Source organism: Oryctolagus cuniculus, chromosome 15 (genome assembly GCF_964237555.1).
Source record: "Oryctolagus cuniculus chromosome 15, mOryCun1.1, whole genome shotgun sequence".
NCBI lineage: Eukaryota > Metazoa > Chordata > Mammalia > Lagomorpha > Leporidae > Oryctolagus > Oryctolagus cuniculus.
Genome location: NC_091446.1, coordinates 52430614 through 52447779, shown reverse-complemented (window position 1 = coordinate 52447779; position 17166 = coordinate 52430614). Strand labels below are relative to the sequence as shown.

At 43.9% G+C, this 17166-nt stretch overlaps 1 protein-coding gene across 11 annotated transcripts in view; it reads left to right on the top strand.

Annotated features, from left to right (window-relative positions):
- The window catches only part of ANK3 (ankyrin 3), a 353783-nt gene that overhangs the window by 310165 nt on the left and 26452 nt on the right, over positions 1-17166 (top strand). For 6 of the 11 annotated variants that reach the window (XM_070057690.1, XM_051823304.2, XM_051823303.2 and 3 more), the window contains 3 exons: positions 9528-9602; positions 13568-13699; positions 14575-14718. In XM_070057690.1, the coding sequence (XP_069913791.1) occupies positions 9528-9602; positions 13568-13699; positions 14575-14718 (351 nt within the window). Of the gene's footprint in view, positions 1-1109; positions 8901-9527; positions 9603-13567; positions 13700-14574; positions 14719-17166 lie in introns of all 11 variants that reach the window. The other 5 variants (XM_051823298.2, XM_051823297.2, XM_051823296.2 and 2 more) reach the window with 1 other exon arrangement.

The window sequence follows — 17166 nt, the reverse complement described above, 5'->3', positions numbered from 1 at the left end:
AAGGTACCAAGACTTTACATCTCATGGAAAAAGTGTACTCTTCTTTTTAAATGCTGTTGTGAAAGTATTTTTAAAGTGTATATATTGCACATAATATGGCATACAAATTGTATTACTTTATTGGCTTGTTTGCCATGATATATCATGCATGATAAGATGTTTTCAGTTGCTTTGCTTGCTTATGGTAACCATGAATCATATTTTGTTTTTTTTTCTTTGTGTGTGTATGTACACATGCATTTAAAAATCATTCCATGTTACATTTTCTTTTTTCTCCATCAAAAGGAATATACTGCATGGAAAAGATAAATGCAAACATTCCTTTTCTTTGTTTTTGTTTTGTTTAAGATTCTGACTCAGAAAATTTCTTGCTCTTATTGGCTTTTTATGGGTGAAAAGCATAACCGAATTGTGCATGGAAGATAGAGATTGAAAATCCAGTGGCTTCATAGTTTGCACATCAATTGCCTGTCACCTAAAAGTTATTTTGGATTCTGCATGAAATAGGCTTGAGTGGTCTTCTCAAACAGTTGTAGATATTTAATGTGCAGCTACACATCTGGAAATGGTTCTGAGGAGGTACACTCTCTATCATGGGAAGGCTCAAGAAGAGGGAGGGTTAGACAATGACTACAATGAAAGTCATATGGTTGCACGAAACAAACATGTGCGGATACAGGCAAAACAGAACGGCTACTGAAACTTCCAAACCAGCACATAAGAAAGTCAATAGGAAGTAAGGGAAGAGTTTTCCATTGTGGTTATTTCTCATCATTAATTCTTTCCTCATGTGTTTCCATTTTTCATTGTTGGCCTATTTGGTTGCAATGTGCTTTTCCCGTCTTTCATTTCCCACTGCTCTGTTTTTTATTTCTTGAGTTGTTTTTTAAACTTTGGATTAGTTGTCTTGTCTGTGGAAATTTTATTTTTCCTCCTTTATGTAATTGTTCCTTTTTGCCTCTTCCATTCTAAGTCATGCTGCAAACAATTGTACTTGCTTTTGTAATATTTCAAAGTTTACTGACCAATTTTTTTCTCTGGTCTCTCTGTTTCTCAACCATTTTTGTTGATTTTTGTGTTTGATTTCATTTAAAAATTTTAAGAAACAGTTGAACGGAGTGCAGGAGCAACAAGATCCCTCCCTACCACTTACTCATACAAGCCATTCTTTTCTACAAGACCATACCAGTCCTGGACAACAGCTCCGAACACAGTGCCTGGGCTGGCCAAGTCAGGCTTCACTTCCTTATCAAGTTCTTCCTCTAATACGCCGTCCGCTTCTCCATTAAAATCGATATGGTCTGTTTCGACTCCCTCTCCAATCAAATCCACCTTAGGAGCGTCAACTACATCTTCAGTTAAATCCATTAGTGACGTGGCATCTCCGATTAGATCTTTTCGGACAATTTCTTCGCCAATAAAAACGGTGGTGTCACAATCTCCATACAATCTCCAAGTTTCCTCTGGTACCCTGGTTAGACCTCCCACAGTCACAGAGGCCACGCCCTTAAAAGGGCTGGCATCCAACTCTACGTTTTCCTCTCGAACCTCTCCAGTGACTACAGGAGGGTCCCTGCTGGAGAGGTCGTCAATTACCATGACACCCCCGGCTTCCCCCAAATCCAACCTTAACATGTATTCCTCCAGTTTGCCATTTAAGTCCATCATTACATCAGCAACACCGCTGATCTCGTCGCCTTTAAAGTCAGCGGTGGCTCCAGCTCAGTCGGCAGTCGATGTCATTTCATCCGCTAAAGTCACGATGGCATCTGCTCTGTCGTCACCCTTGAAACAGATGCCCGGACATGCAGAGGTAGCTTTAGTCAATGGCTCGGTTTCTCCTCTGAAATATCCGTCGTCTTCAACTTTAATTAACGGATGCAAAGCCACTGCCACGTTACAGGACAAAATTTCCACAGCTACAAACTCTGTAGTGAACGCAGCCACTGACACGGTTGATAAAGTATTTGCCACCACGACAGCGATGCCATTTTCCCCACTCAGGTCATACGTCCCCGCAGCGGCCCCATCAGCTTTTCCGTCTCTAAGAACTCCTTCCGCAAGTGCTCTCTATACATCCCTCGGGTCATCGCTCTCCGCAACTACCTCCTCTGTAACTTCATCAATTATCACAGTGCCAGTATACTCTGTAGTCAATGTTTTGCCAGAACCAGCCCTAAAGAAACTTCCAGACTCGAATTCACTCACCAAATCAGCAGCCGCCTTGCTGTCGCCCATTAAAACATTGACTACGGAGACACGCCCCCAGCCCCATTTCAATCGAACTTCATCTCCGGTTAAGTCATCCCTGTTCCTTACGCCCTCTTCCCTAAAGTTGTCCACACCGTCTTCTCTATCTTCCAGTCAGGAGATATTAAAAGACGTGGCCGAAATGAAAGAGGACCTAATGCGGATGACCGCAATACTGCAGACGGATGTGCCCGAGGAGAAGCCGTTCCCCCCCGAGCTCCCCAGGGAAGGGAGGATGGAGGACGAAGAACCTTTCAAAATTGTGGAGAAAGTAAAGGAAGACTTAGTGAAAGTCAGCGAGATCCTGAAGAAGGATGTATGTGTGGATGACAAAGGATCGCCCAAGTCCCCCAAGAGTGACCAAGGACGCTCTCCCGAAGAGGACTGGACCGAGTTTAGTTCGGAAGAAATCCGGGAGGCCAGACAGGCTGCAGCCAGCCATGCCCCGTCCCTGCCCGAGAGGGTGCAAGTCAAGGCGAAAGCCGCCTCGGAGAAGGATTATAACCTGACCAAAGTCATCGATTACCTGACTAACGATATTGGGAGCGGCTCCCTGACAAATCTCAAGTACAAGTTCGAGGATGCAAAGAAGGACGGCGAGGAGAGACAGAAGAGAATTTTAAAACCAGCGATGGCTTTGCAGGAACACAAACTCAAAATGCCTCCAGCCTCCGTGAGGCCGTCCACCTCTGAGAAAGAGCTGTGTAAGATGGCCGATTCCTTCTTTGGCACGGATACGATTCTCGAGTCGCCGGACGACTTCTCTCAACATGACCAAGATAAAAGTCCCTTGTCTGACAGCGGCTTTGAAACGAGAAGCGAGAAAACCCCTTCGGCCCCGCAGAGCGCCGAGAGCACGGGGCCCAAACCGCTTTTTCACGAGGTCCCCATCCCGCCTGTCATCACGGAGACCAGAACGGAAGTGGTTCACGTGATCCGGAGCTACGAGCCCTCGGCGGGGGAGGCTCCCCAGTCCCAGCCAGAGGAGCCTGGGTCCCCCAAGCCCTCGCCTACCTTTACGGAGCTGGAGCCAAAGCCCGCCCCCTCCAGCATCAAGGAGAAGGTGAAAGCCTTCCAGATGAAAGCCAACGGCGAAGACGAGGAGCCCAGCCGGGTGCTGGGCAAAGGCGTGCGCGTCAAAGAGGAGACCCACATCACGACCACCACCCGGATGGTGTACCATTCCCCACCCGGCAGCGAGGGCAGCTCCGAGAGGATCGAGGAGACCATGTCGGTCCACGACATCATGAAGGCCTTTCAGTCTGGGCGCGACCCTTCCAAAGAGCTGGCAGGTCTGTTTGAGCATAAGTCGGCAGTGTCTCCAGACGGTCACAGGTGTGCGGCTGAAGCCTCAGCCCAGCATGCAGAGAAGGACAGCCAAATGAAACCCAAACTGGAGCGTATTATAGAAGTCCACATCGAAAAAGGTAACCAAGCTGAGCCCACTGAAGTCATTATTAGAGAAACCAAAAAGCATCCAGAGAAGGAGATGTATGTGTTTCAGAAAGACTTACCCCGGGGAGATATTAACCTAAAAGATTTTCTGCCAGAAAAACACGATGCTTTTCCTTGCCCAGAGGAACAGGGTCAGCAAGAAGAAGAAGAACTCACTGCCGAGGAGTCCTTGCCTTCCTACCTGGAGTCTTCCCGAGTAAACACTCCCGTGTCCCAAGAAGAAGACAGTCGCCCTAGTTCCGCTCAACTCATATCCGATGACTCCTATAAAACACTGAAGCTTCTGAGTCAGCACTCGATAGAATACCATGACGATGAGTTGTCAGAACTAAGAGGGGAGTCTTACAGGTTTGCTGAGAAAATGCTTCTGTCAGACAAGCTAGACGTGTCTCACTCAGATACTGAGGAGTCTAGCTCAGAGTTACAGGGGTCTGATAAGCGGGCCAGAGAAAAAGTAGCCACTGCCCCCAAAAAAGAGATTCTCTCCAAAATCTATAAAGATGTGTCTGAAAATGGTGTAGGGAAGGTGTCTAAAGATGAGCATTTTGATAAAGTGACAGTATTGCACTACCCTGGCGATGTCGGTAGTCCCAAGCATGCCATGTGGATGCGCTTCACTGAGGACAGACTAGACAGAGGTAGAGAGAAGTTGATTTACGAAGATAGGGTGGACAGGACCGTGAAGGAGGCGGAAGAGAAACTGACTGAAGTGTCACAGTTTTTTCGTGACAAAACCGAAAAGCTAAACGATGAACTGCAGTCCCCCGAGAAAAAGCCGCGCCCGAGAAATGGCAAAGAATACTCTGCCCAGAGCCCCGAGAAGGGCCTGCTCACGGAACTGCTGGCGTCCAACGAGGAGTGGGTTAAGGCAAGGCAGCATGGCCACGATGGAGCAGGCTTCCCCAGGGCCGAGGAGAGGAGAGCACCCGGTGTCAGCCCGGAGAAGCCGGCTCTTCTCCCCCCGCACGCTGGAGACGGCAAGCCCCCAGAGGAAACCAGAGGAGGCGTGGCCCAGAGCAAAGCACCCGAAGGGCCCCAGTCTGGATTTCAGCTCAAACAATCCAAACTCAGTTCCATTCGATTAAAATTTGAACAAGGTGCGCACATCAAAAGTAAGGACGTGTGCGACGAAGACAAGAGGCTGGATGGCCAATCCAGAATCCCAGTTAAAAAACTCCAGGAGAGCAGGCTGCCTGTCCACCAAGCCTTTGCTAGAGAAAAACAGCAGAAGGGCGGCACAGACCTCGCAGATCAAAGCGGATCTGTGCAAAACGGTGCTCTGGTATCGAAAGCTAAAGATGAGGCTGCCCAAGGCGGCGATGTGGTCGTGAACGATGTTGGCTCCGATGAGGCGACAACACAGAGAACTGAGACGCCAAGTAAAGCCATGCCGGAGCGTTTTTCTGGGCACCAGGCTGCAGACTTAGCGTGTCCTGTAACCTCAGACTTAGCCACTGCTAAGGGACCATGGGACAAAAAGGTCTTTAGGACGTGGGAAAGTTCCGGAGCCAGTTACAATAAGTCCCAGAAGGAAAAACTTTCACATGTCCTTGTCCATGATGTGAGAGAGAGTCACCTGGGCCACCCCGAGAGTCAGAGTGTCGCCCAAAAGAACGAATTTCTGTCTGTGACTGAGAGAGAACACAGAGTGTTAACCAATGGCTCTCTCTCAGAAATTAAGGAAATGACTGTAAAATCGCCCTCCAAAAAAGTCTTATACAGGGAATATGTTGTTACGGACGGGGACCGTCCAGGCGGGCCTCCTGAGCAGCCGGCCAGGAGAGGCGAGAGCCCGGCCGTGTCGCACGGCCCGGTCCGCGTGGCCGAGGAGAGGAATGGGCTGCCTGCTAATGGTCCCCACGCTTTCTGTGAGCCCGCGGCGCTTCCAAAACACGCACCTTCCCCCAAGCTGTCCCAGTCGAGTCTGAGTAAAGAGACAGTTGAGACAAAGCACTTTAATTCCATAGAAGATGCAAAAGTCACCTACTCAGAAATCAGCAAGGTGTCCAAACAGAGTTACGTAGGCTTGTGTCCACCTCTAGAGGAACCTGAAACCTCCCCCACCAAATCTCCTGATTCTTTAGAGTTTAGCCCAGGCCAGGAGTCGCCCTCTAGTGACGTATTTGACCACAGTCCCATGGACGGATTGGAGAAACTTGCACCCCTAGCGCAGACAGAGGGAGGGAAGGAGATAAAAACCTTGCCTGTGTATGTGAGTTTCGTGCAAGTGGGGAAGCAATATGAAAAAGAGATTCAACAAGGAAGTGTCAAAAAAATCATAAGTCAGGAGTGTAAGACAGTGCAAGAAACCAGGGGGACCTTTTACACAACCAGGCAGCCGAAGCAGCCTCCCTCTCCCCAAGGTAGCCCGGAAGACGACACTCTAGAGCAAGTGTCCTTTCTAGACAGCTCTGGGAAAAGCCCTTTGACCCCGGAAACACCCAGTTCGGAGGAAGTGAGCTACGAGTTTACGTCTAAGACACCAGACTCGCTCATAGCCTTCATACCAGGCAAACCCAGTCCAATTCCCGAGGTTTCTGAGGAATCGGAGGAGGAGGAGCAGGCCAAGTCGACCTCCCTAAAGCAGCCTGCAGCGGAGGAAACCCCAGTCGCACGGGAAATGCCCAATGAGGTGGGCAGAGACTCTAGCCAAAGGCCTAAAACCAATCGAGTTGCCTACATTGAATTTCCTCCTCCTCCCCCGCTGGATGCAGAGCAGCTGGAGTCAGAGAAGCAGCCTTATCGCCCCGAGAAGGAAGGTGAGCTGATCGAAGTGAGCCTGCAAGATGAACACGACAAGTACCAGCTGGCGGAACCGGTCATCCGAGTGCAGCCACCGTCACCGGTCCCTCCAGGGGCCGATGTCAGCGATTCCAGCGACGATGAGTCCATTTATCAGCCGGTCCCAGTTAAAAAATATACCTTCAAATTAAAGGAGGTAGACGACGATCAGAAAGAAATGACAAAATGCAAAGCGGCCGCCACCAAGGCCGACAACCAGAAGGAATCGGAAAGTAATGGATCTGCCAAGGAGAATGACTTTGGCCTCCCCCTTGACTCGCCTCAGAACGAAACGGCCCAGAATGGGAACAACGACCAGTCCATCACCGAGTGTTCCATCGCCACCACCGCAGAATTTTCCCACGATACAGACGCCACCGAGATCGACTCTCTGGATGGCTACGACCTGCAAGATGAAGACGATGGTTTGACCGAGAGTGATTCCAAGCTCCCAAGTCAGACCATGGAAATTAAGAAAGATGTCTGGAACACAGAGGGCATTCTGAAGCCAGCCGACCGCTCGTTTAGCCAGAGTAAACTGGAAGTTATCGAGGAGGAGGGGAAGGTGGGACCAGAGGAGGAGAAGCCATGTACGCAAAGTCCTTCCTCCGGAAAGACTGCTGATAAGACTGAGCAGAAGTCCGGGGCCCAGTTCTTCACCCTAGAAGGCAGACATCCCGACAGATCAGTGTTTCCTGACACTTATTTCAGTTACAAAGTAGACGAAGAATTTGCCACTCCTTTTAAAACCGTAGCTACCAAAGGTCTAGATTTCGACCCCTGGTCTAATAACCGAGGGGACGATGAAGTTTTTGACAGTAAGTCCCGGGACGATGACACTAAGCCGTTTGGTCTGGCGGTGGAAGACCGCTCTCCAGCAACAACCCCTGATACAACGCCAGCCAGAACGCCAACTGACGAAAGTACCCCAACTAGTGAGCCTAACCCCTTCCCATTTCATGAAGGAAAAATGTTTGAGATGACTCGCAGTGGTGCAATTGACATGAGCAAGAGGGATTTTGTTGAAGAGAGGCTCCAATTTTTCCAGATTGGTGAGCATACTTCTGAAGGGAAGTCAGGGGACCAGGGGGAAGGGGATGAAACCATGGTCACGGCCACACCACAGCCACAGGCAGGGGACACCGCTGTAGAAACCAATCTAGAGAGAAATGTAGAGGCACCTCCAGTGGAACCTCCCCCCAGCATCCCGACCAGCGGAGAGGGTCAGGAAGACACATCCGGTAGCGGCTCCCTGGAGAGAGCAGCGGCAGCGGCCACCAGCACCTCTAAAGTTGACCCCAAGTTGCGCACGCCCATCAAAATGGGAATTTCTGCATCCACCATGACCATGAAGAAAGAAGGCCCTGCAGAAGTACCAGATAAGCTAGAAGCGGTGGCGACCAGTTGTCAGGGATTAGAACACGAAGCTCTAAGCATGACTGCAAATGCAGCCAGTAGCCAGATGGGCGTTAGGCCCCAAGAAAGACATGATTTTCAAAAAGATAACTTTAATAACAACAACAATTTGGATGCTTCCACCATGCACACAGATCACATGACAAGTCATGTAGTGCTCCCAGAACATTCCGCACCCAGATGTGCCACTGAGAAAGCTAAGCCAGTGAAAGGCTCCTCAGGAAAAAAGCCAGGGCTACCACACGGACACTGCACAAAAGATAAGCAGAAAGTGCTCGGGGAGCAGCAAAGGACAAAGGAATCCATAGGGATTAGGCGACAATCCAAACTTCCCATAAAGGCCACTGCACCAAAAGATAACCTCCCACCCAACCATATGCCAAACCTTAAGGCAAGTAAAACGAAGCAGGTTAGTCCACCTGGGAAAACCACAACCCTTCCTTCTTCTTCATGTGTAGATGGAAAGTCCAGAATCCCAGTAAAACACACACACAGGGATAACACAGTCTCAGTTAGAAAAGCATGTGCCACACAAAAACAAGAGCAGCCAGAGAAAGACAAGGCCAAACAGCTTCCGTCCAAGTTGCCAGTAAAGGTAAGATCCACCTGTGTCACCACCACCACCACCACCACCACTGCCACGAGCACCAGCAGCAGCTGCAACAGCACCACCACCACCACCACCTCCACCACCACAGTTAAAGTCAGGAAAAGTCAGCTTAAGGAAGTATGTAAACATTCCATTGAATATTTTAAGGGAATTAGTGGCGAGACCTTAAAGCTTGTGGACCGCCTCTCTGAAGAAGACAGAAAGATGCAGTCCGAGGTGTCCGATGAGGAAGAGAGTACCTCAAGAAACACGTCGTTGTCCGAGACTTCCCGGGCTGGCAAGCCTTCAGTTACCACGAAGTCTGCTAGAGATAAGAACACAGAGGCAGCGCCTTTAAAATCAAAGAGTGAAAAGGCCGGCAGTGAGAGGAGGAGCAGTAGGAGGACTGGTGAGAATGAAGGCAGGCAGGGTTCTCGAGTGCTCTTGGCTCACAGCCCGGAGACCCAGCATAGTTTGTAAACACTTGCCGACTCGTAGACCCTAGTGCATGACCCGTTGTGATTGCCTGTGGAGTGACTTACCAGTAGTTTCTCATTCTGTCATTGTCATCTGTATGTGCTGTCTTCTCTCCTCTCCTTTCCTCCCGTGAATCCGACTGCACTGTAGACAGCTAGGGAAGCATGCTGAAGACATTGGTGTCATTCAAGATGAACAACTTTCTTTTTTTTTCTCATGTGCTAATGGATATGATTCTGTCAAAGTAAAAGCACAGATGTTGAAATCCCATCGTGGTGTTTTCACCGACACGACACTCCTGTACTGTTGTGAAGTAGCTAGCTCGTCAGCATGTTCAATCCCATTACATCGAGCATCCATGTAGTCTTGACATTGGCCTGATGCAGGTGAAAAACACGTGAGCCATGTGAAAAGCGGTGTTCATGTAGGCGACTAGGACACATTTCGGTGTACAGTGTTAGCATTAGTCTCTCTGTAAAATCTGAGTACTGCTAAAAGCAATTTTCCAGTATCGTGTCTTTCTTGATGATTATTTTAATTAAGAAATTGTAAATCGTAGGTCCACAGAGTCCATGTGAGCGGACAGATATCAGGATGGCAATAGTAGCCGATCACCTGGGACTTAGTTGGACAGGTAAGTGTGTACGTTCCCAGACAAAACAAGTATTGTTTCTATAATTTTGTTGTCTTATTCACAAGCAGTCCACTGTACATTTTTTAAAAATCCAAAGAAGCAACTAATAAAGGTGTTTTTATCATGTGCAGTCCTGTGTACACACACACACACACACACACACACACACACTGTGTTTTTCCAAAGCTTTATGTAGGCATGCACACTAAGGAATAGAAATTTAAATCTTACTTTAAATACTTTCTTCACAAAGACATTTCTGGCTATTTAGAATAAACTTTTACCTAATAGCAAATTATTTTATGCCATTAAACACAACCAACTCCTCCTATAACTTCTGTTCTTAGAGCAGTTCTCTTAGGTAGCTGTTGAAAACAGATTTTCATTCGTGAATCATGTTCACAGTTTTTATGATAGACAAGGAGTTTTTGAAATGTTCATGGAGGGGGCAGGCAAGCATTTGTGACACGGTAGGTTAAGCCACATGTTGGGACACCTACATCCCGTATCTGAGTGCCTGGGATCAAATCCCACCTCTGCTTCTGAGCCAACTTCTTGTTACTCGGAAGGCAGCACATACACTTGAATTCTTGCCACCCACATGGAATTCCTGGCTCCTGGCTTGTACCTGGCCCAGCCCCGGCTATTTCAGCAGTTTGGAGAGTGACCTAGCAGGTGGAAGATCTCTTCCACTGTATCTCCCTGTTGTTCTGCCTTTCATATAAATTAGTAAACTTTTTTTCTAAAAAAAAAAAAAAAAAGTTTATTGAATGTTCATATAATGAAAAACTGCTTGGATTTCACATTTCTTTACACTAACATAATCTTTTAAACCCATTTTTTAACAAACCTTCTAAACTTACTTTCTAGACATATAATCTGGAACATTACTTATCTGATGCTTTTACTCTTTAAATACACTTACCTGTATGCTCAAAGATTTGTTTAAAAGGAAAACTTTAGATTTTAATAACAGGAAATAAGGATTATCTGTAATGTCTATATTAAACAGAAAACAGAGGAATGACAGTTTAAAATTTGAGTTAATTTTTCCTAACGGGGCCAGTGTTGTGACACAGTGAGTTAAGCCAGCAGCTGCAACACCAGCATTGTGTATGAGCACTGGTTCGAGTCCAGACTGCTCCACTTCTGAACCAGCTCCCTGCTAATACCCTTAGGAAGGCAGCCAAAGATGGCCACCCACGGGGGAGACCTGAATGTAGTCCAGAGCTCCTGGCTTTGGCCTGTTTCAGCCCGAGCCACTCTGGTCTTTTGGGGAATAACTAGCAGATGCAAGATCTCTCTCTGGCTTTCCCTATTTCTTTGTAACTCTGCCTTTCAAACACGTGAGTCTTCAAAAAATAAAATATTTTAAAAATAAGCTACAAAAAAGTTAATACTCGTATGCTCAGTTTGCAAAAGTAGTTCAGTGAATGAATGAAATCGTTTATGATCAAAGTGTAGAAAAGGAATATTTGGCTTGATTCACTTCACTGAAGATGAGGTTCTGTGGACAATTCAGCTTTGTAACCAAATCCTACCTCACATGAATCTGAGAAATTTTAAAGTGTTTTAGATTGTGTTATTTATTTATTTGAAAGGCAGACAGTAACAGAGATCTTCCATCTCTGTTTTCATTTCTCAAATGCCTACAACAGCCAGGGCCAGGTAAGGCCAAAGCCAGGAGTCCAGAACTCAATGTGGGACTCCTACGTGGGTGACAGAGACCCAAGTACTTCAGGTATCACCTGCTGTCGCCTAGAGCACCCATCAGCAAAAAGCTGGAATTGGAAGTGGAGCTGGACCTCGAACCCAGGCACACTGATACAGCATATGGGTTGTCACTAGCAGCATTGTAATCACTCCAGCAAACACCCACTACCTTTATTTATTTTATTTGTATTGAGTGTATTTTTACATGTATGCAAAAAAGCATAATAGTAAAAATAACATCAATTGTTGTCATATCTAAAGTCATCTTGCATACCAGGAGCAACATACATTCCATATAATTAGCTATGTTATTGAAAGGGAGAATGTAATGTGAACCCAGATAATGGGCAGCAAAGTCATCTAAATTATTTCCCACTGAATGCCCACCCCATCACCTCTACCACTTATTCAAGCCTCCTCTTCGTCTCCACCCCTGCCCTCCACCAACCTCTCAGGTTCACTGCCAATGATTAGGAGCCTAGCGGAGTGCTAAAAACGCAGGTTATCTGAGTGATCATTTGCAGTTGAGAGAATCATAATTTATGCCTTATATTTGCTGACAAACATCAGGTTAATGTTTATATTTTAACATTGGATGCTGTAATCTGAAAATGTACTGAAGCAAATGTTGATTTTGCAATAGTATATTTCTGTAACTATTACTTCCCTTAAGTACAGTCTTTAGTTTGTCACAGTAAATTCTTAATGTCCTATGATTTTGTGTCACCAGACAATAGATAGTTTGGTCATGAAGACTTGTTGGGCAGTAGCAGTATTGTGTCTTAAACCACAGAGATGAAAGATTTTAAAAACTACATAATTCCCTAAATAGAATTATTATATGCTTACATGTAAGTAAATAAATCAGATGTAAACCTCTCCCTCAAAACTATTAACATCCTAATGTGCTTTGACTTTTCTAAAAAAAAAAAAGTGTAATATGCATACCATCTAATGCTCGGCTTTTTCATTTGTAACTACAAATAGTTAGAAATTTTATAGTTTTCTAAAAAATATTTTCTGATCTTGGGTTTCATGGATAAAGAGGATATCTAATATATAAACCTTACGATAGCATTTTTCTAACTGTGGGTTCCAAGGCACTAATGAATCATGAAATGAATTCATGCTTTGTTTTTGCTGCTAAATGGAATACAAAGGGAAATATCTGTAAATTACACATGTTGATGCTAAGTTTAGCTTCGTGAGGATGCTTCATTTATATAAGTACCATTACATACAATTTATTTCTTAACTATAGGCCATGATAAAAATTGTTGGCAAGCCACTGCACCTTACATTAATTTTTCTCCTTTTGTTCAACATATGGATTGCTTTCAATTGTTTGGTACTAAAAGCTTGCAATGTTATCTGTATAAATTATTGTATACCATCTTTAAGGTATTGACAGAATAGTTTTCTAGAAGTGAATCACTTGGTCAAAACACAAGGAATTTTTTGAGCTTCTGAATTCATTTTGCCAAATTGCTGGAAACATTTCTTATAGGGACTAGAAGCTTGACTGAATCCTTTCCCATTGGAGTATTTTTCCTATTTTTTTAATCATTTAAGAGAATACACACCTAAGAGTATAGCAAAATGTAAAATGAAATATGTGTTTCCTGAGGCAGCCATGAACACTTAGATCCTATGTATCTTTCCAAAGATACTGTACATTTACAAGATTGAATGTATGAGTGTTTGCATAAACATGGATGGAAAGCCATCTCCCTTTTATTTCCACACAAATGGCTGCAGGTCCTATTTAATGATCTGACCTGCAGCCACCAGTTAATCTCCACAGTGGAGTTCATCAAAGTATAGAGGGCGAACCATTATGTGAGTGAGAGACCTATTTCATGAGGCTACTTAGAGGAAACCCTATCAACATGATTAATTGAATAAATAATGCCCATGTCTACCTTGTATGCAATGCATTCAAATGGCAGGAAATCTGGTTGAATTAAAAGAAGCAACATAGTCTTTGTAAAGACAAAGGATCTTGATGAACCATCTCCACGCGAACTCTGATCCCTAAGGAACTACCTCAGAGGAGTTGAGACACAGCCCGAGTAGGATCACTACTTTGTTGTGACATCAAGTAGATGAAGACTAATGCCCCAGGCTGCACTTGGGCCTTTCTATAAAAGTCCTTTTGTTTTTGTTTCTGTAGCACTTGAGCATTACTGTGATGAAATGTGTGTGGTAAAAAGTAGAATATGCAATCCTAGTAATTCTTTTTCTTTTTGCAGAACTGGCAAGGGAACTGAATTTTTCAGTGGATGAAATCAATCAAATACGTGTGGAAAATCCAAATTCTTTAATTTCTCAAAGCTTCATGTTATTAAAAAAATGGGTTACCAGAGACGGAAAAAATGCTACAAGTATGCTAAAATTATATTCTTTTTTACTCTCAAAAGTGCATATATCCAGATTTTAGATAAACCTACTTGCAGGTTCATTCAGATATAGGGGGAAAGAGCAGATCAACATAGAGTAATGGCAAGGTTTTTGCTGTTGCACTTCTTTAAGTAGATGCTAAGATTCTAAAAATCTGCCCTGAGAAAGGTTTTTGGAATGCAAGCAGTGGTGAATGTTCTGCATTTAGTCAGTCATTTTCCCCCATGACCATCACAAATGAAAACATAGTTGCAGCTGTTAGATGAGGGAAGGGTCATCAGAAACCCTTCAAAGTTACTGTCAGGAGCAGAGGTGGAGGTCGAGCTAGGAGCGGAAAGCAGGACAGGACCGGTGATTAGGCAGACAGGTCTATGCAACTTCATTTGAGCTGGAAGAGAATTCTCTAATATGGTCGAGTTGGAAGTGGTTGGGTATGAATGGCGCTCTCCTTTAGCAAGGGCCAACCCCCAACACTCTGGAATAAGCACTCCTGAGTCAGCCCGACCTTAGTGAAGCATGAAGATGCTAAGCATCAAATAGGAGGGTGGCCGATGCTGACATCCTGAAAGCAGAGGCACTTGTTGAAAGTTTTATTAGATTCTCCCATAATGAAACGTTGTCCGGCTTTCTTAAAGCCCATTTGCTCTGTTAAAGTGAAATGAAGGCTGTTGTGATCACAGCGCGACAGAGTGACTTGTGAGACCCCAGACTCTCCCCTGTAGCAGTGAGCAGTCCGAGCCCTGGTGATAGTGACACTGAGCTGGAAGGCCAGGAAGGCGACAGCACCCGTGTTGTGGATGTTGTGCTGCCGGGAAGAGAGTCATTCAACTGGGTTTCAACCTTTTTTTCTCCTTTTCAGCTGATGCCTTAACTTCGGTCTTGACAAAAATTAATCGAATAGATATAGTGACTCTGCTAGAAGGACCAATATTTGATTATGGAAATATTTCAGGCACCAGAAGTTTTGCAGATGAGAACAATGTTTTCCATGACCCGGTTGATGGTAATTGACTTTAATGTTCATATTTGTGTAATCTTTGGATGAAATTTGAAACTGTAGCCAGTCAGGCAGTCGCTTAAAACCAACTGACTTGCGATTTGCTTGATTTAATTTCTCATTTTCACAGCATTTTCTCTACCAGGGTCTGCAAATAAGCACTCTGAGATCAGAGCCAACTTGGTGAATGTCTCTGTAGCATAAAACATTAATAATGTAGCATGAAAGTATAAGTTACCTGAAAGAGCTGCTATTCTTAATATTCTCTGTGACCAAATGGAAAAAAGCTTAATATCTAGAAAATGCATTGCTTTTGTCACTTAGATATTTTTTATTAACCTAAAAGGCTTGTAATCTCTTTTATTCACATATCAATAAAACTAAATTGTGAGCCATTTTTACCAAATAAGCAGGGTACTGAATCAACTTGCAGCATATATTGTACAAATTAAGGTCAAATGGGGAATTACTGAACTGGGACCAAGTATTTATGTGTGCACTGAAAGTCTAATATATCACTCAACTGTTTTCATTATTTAACTTTCTTTTAACTTTAAATGCTGCTGTTTTTCTTTGTAAAAACCCAACCTGATCTATCATATATAAAAGGCAGCATAATTTCAAAATCAGTGAGCACAGATGTCACTAATAACAAAAGAATTCCTTTTGCACTTTGCCTTCATTTACATGATATTGTCATCTTCCCTTTATTACATAGCCTGGGGCTTTTTAATCAAAGTGTTGAGAAATGCCTAAGATTATCTTACTATGTCAAGCCAGTCTTGGCCTTCCTACAATGAGTGTTGAGTAGAGAATGTTGATGATGAGGAGGAAGCAGGAAAAGGAGCTAAGAGATGTTTTTCTACTATTACAAATTTTAAAAGCTCTGGTCAGATTTTTCTATTTTTCAACTGATCAAGTTAGACTGACAAGAGTCATTTCCAAATCTGCATATGTGATGTGATAAAAGATCTCAGGGTCTTAGACAGTTTCTGCTTAGCACAGTTGAAGTGAACAGAAAATTTAAAGCACACCTGTTATCCACCAAGTAAACACATAGGAAATAAGTCAAAAGTGGTTCCTTTTTATGCTTCTAAATGACATAGAACCTTAGGAAAAAATTATCTTCAGGACCTTGTCTTACATGTGAAGCTATATAAATAAACTTTTTGCACTAAATACACATCACTGTTCTATCAATTCTAAATCGCTGATAAGTCATAGTGTATAGAGTCCTCTAATACTCCTTATTGGGAAAAAAACTTTAAGGACAGTCCCACAAATCAAAGCGATCACCAGCAGCATAGCAGAAATACTTATGCTGTCATAAGCTTTGTGTAATTATAACCTTGTAAAACCAGAATTATCATTAATGTAAACACAAGAACATTTTCTTGCTGTCTCTTCATATTTTATATTCCTTGCTTAAAATTTTCTTAGGGAAAATTTAGGAAGGTGTAAGCGAAGCACCGTCTCACTATGCAGATGATGAGCTCCAGCTAATCTTAGCCAACTTTTCAACAAAATTCTGGTTTATGGGTGACCATAACTGAAATATGTCCACTTGCCTATAGCAGTTTGAATTTAAAAAGCAGCTCAACTGAAATTTACAGTGGGCTGATGGAAAAATTTGGCTCTGGTTTTATGGACCAATAATTCAGAAAATGTGCATTTTTCTCCTGTCTCTCCTCTTGATTGAACTTTGAAACCTCCTTTCCTCACCATGACCAGACCATGGTTGACTTTGCTCTCTGCTGAGACAGAAAAACACATTGGTTAGTCCACACAGCAGTGTTTCAAACAAGGGGTTAGCTTCCTCCCTTCCTTCCTTCCTTTTGTGTAGACTGATTAATAAACTCTGTTTCATAGTGTGGTCATGACCATTCAGAGTGCTCTTTGCAAATGGTTTTTTACCTCTCTGTGTATCACGTGTTTTTTTGCCCTGTATTTGATTCGTGGTTCTAAGTAGACTCCATCATGCACTTCACCAAAACATTCACCTGCAAGGGTACCTGGAAGAGTTCATGGAAAATGGAATTAAAAGATAAATTTATTTTGATGCCAAAAATTCTTTTGAAATCCATGTGTAGTTGTTTCATGATACTCATTTTGCAGAAATTTTGCAGACTTTCAGATGTGTGGATTTCAAATTCTTTTTGCACCAAAACAAACTTCTAATTCCTCTTTCCGTGAACTTTTTGAAGTACCCTTGTACACCTCCACCTTTCATCTCTGTCACATATGTCACCCAAAAACTTTATATGGAGCCTTTTCTACTTTGTTTGCTTTTTGAATCATTTTCCCCATCATGTGTTTGGATTATTTTTCCCGGTGCTACTGCTCTAAAATCTGATAATCATTTCTTTCCAAAGATTAGCTTCATTTTCTTTATTGTAAATTGCATGTAAAACTAGAGTTGGGTTGTATTGCTTATATGTACAGTTTTTAAAATAA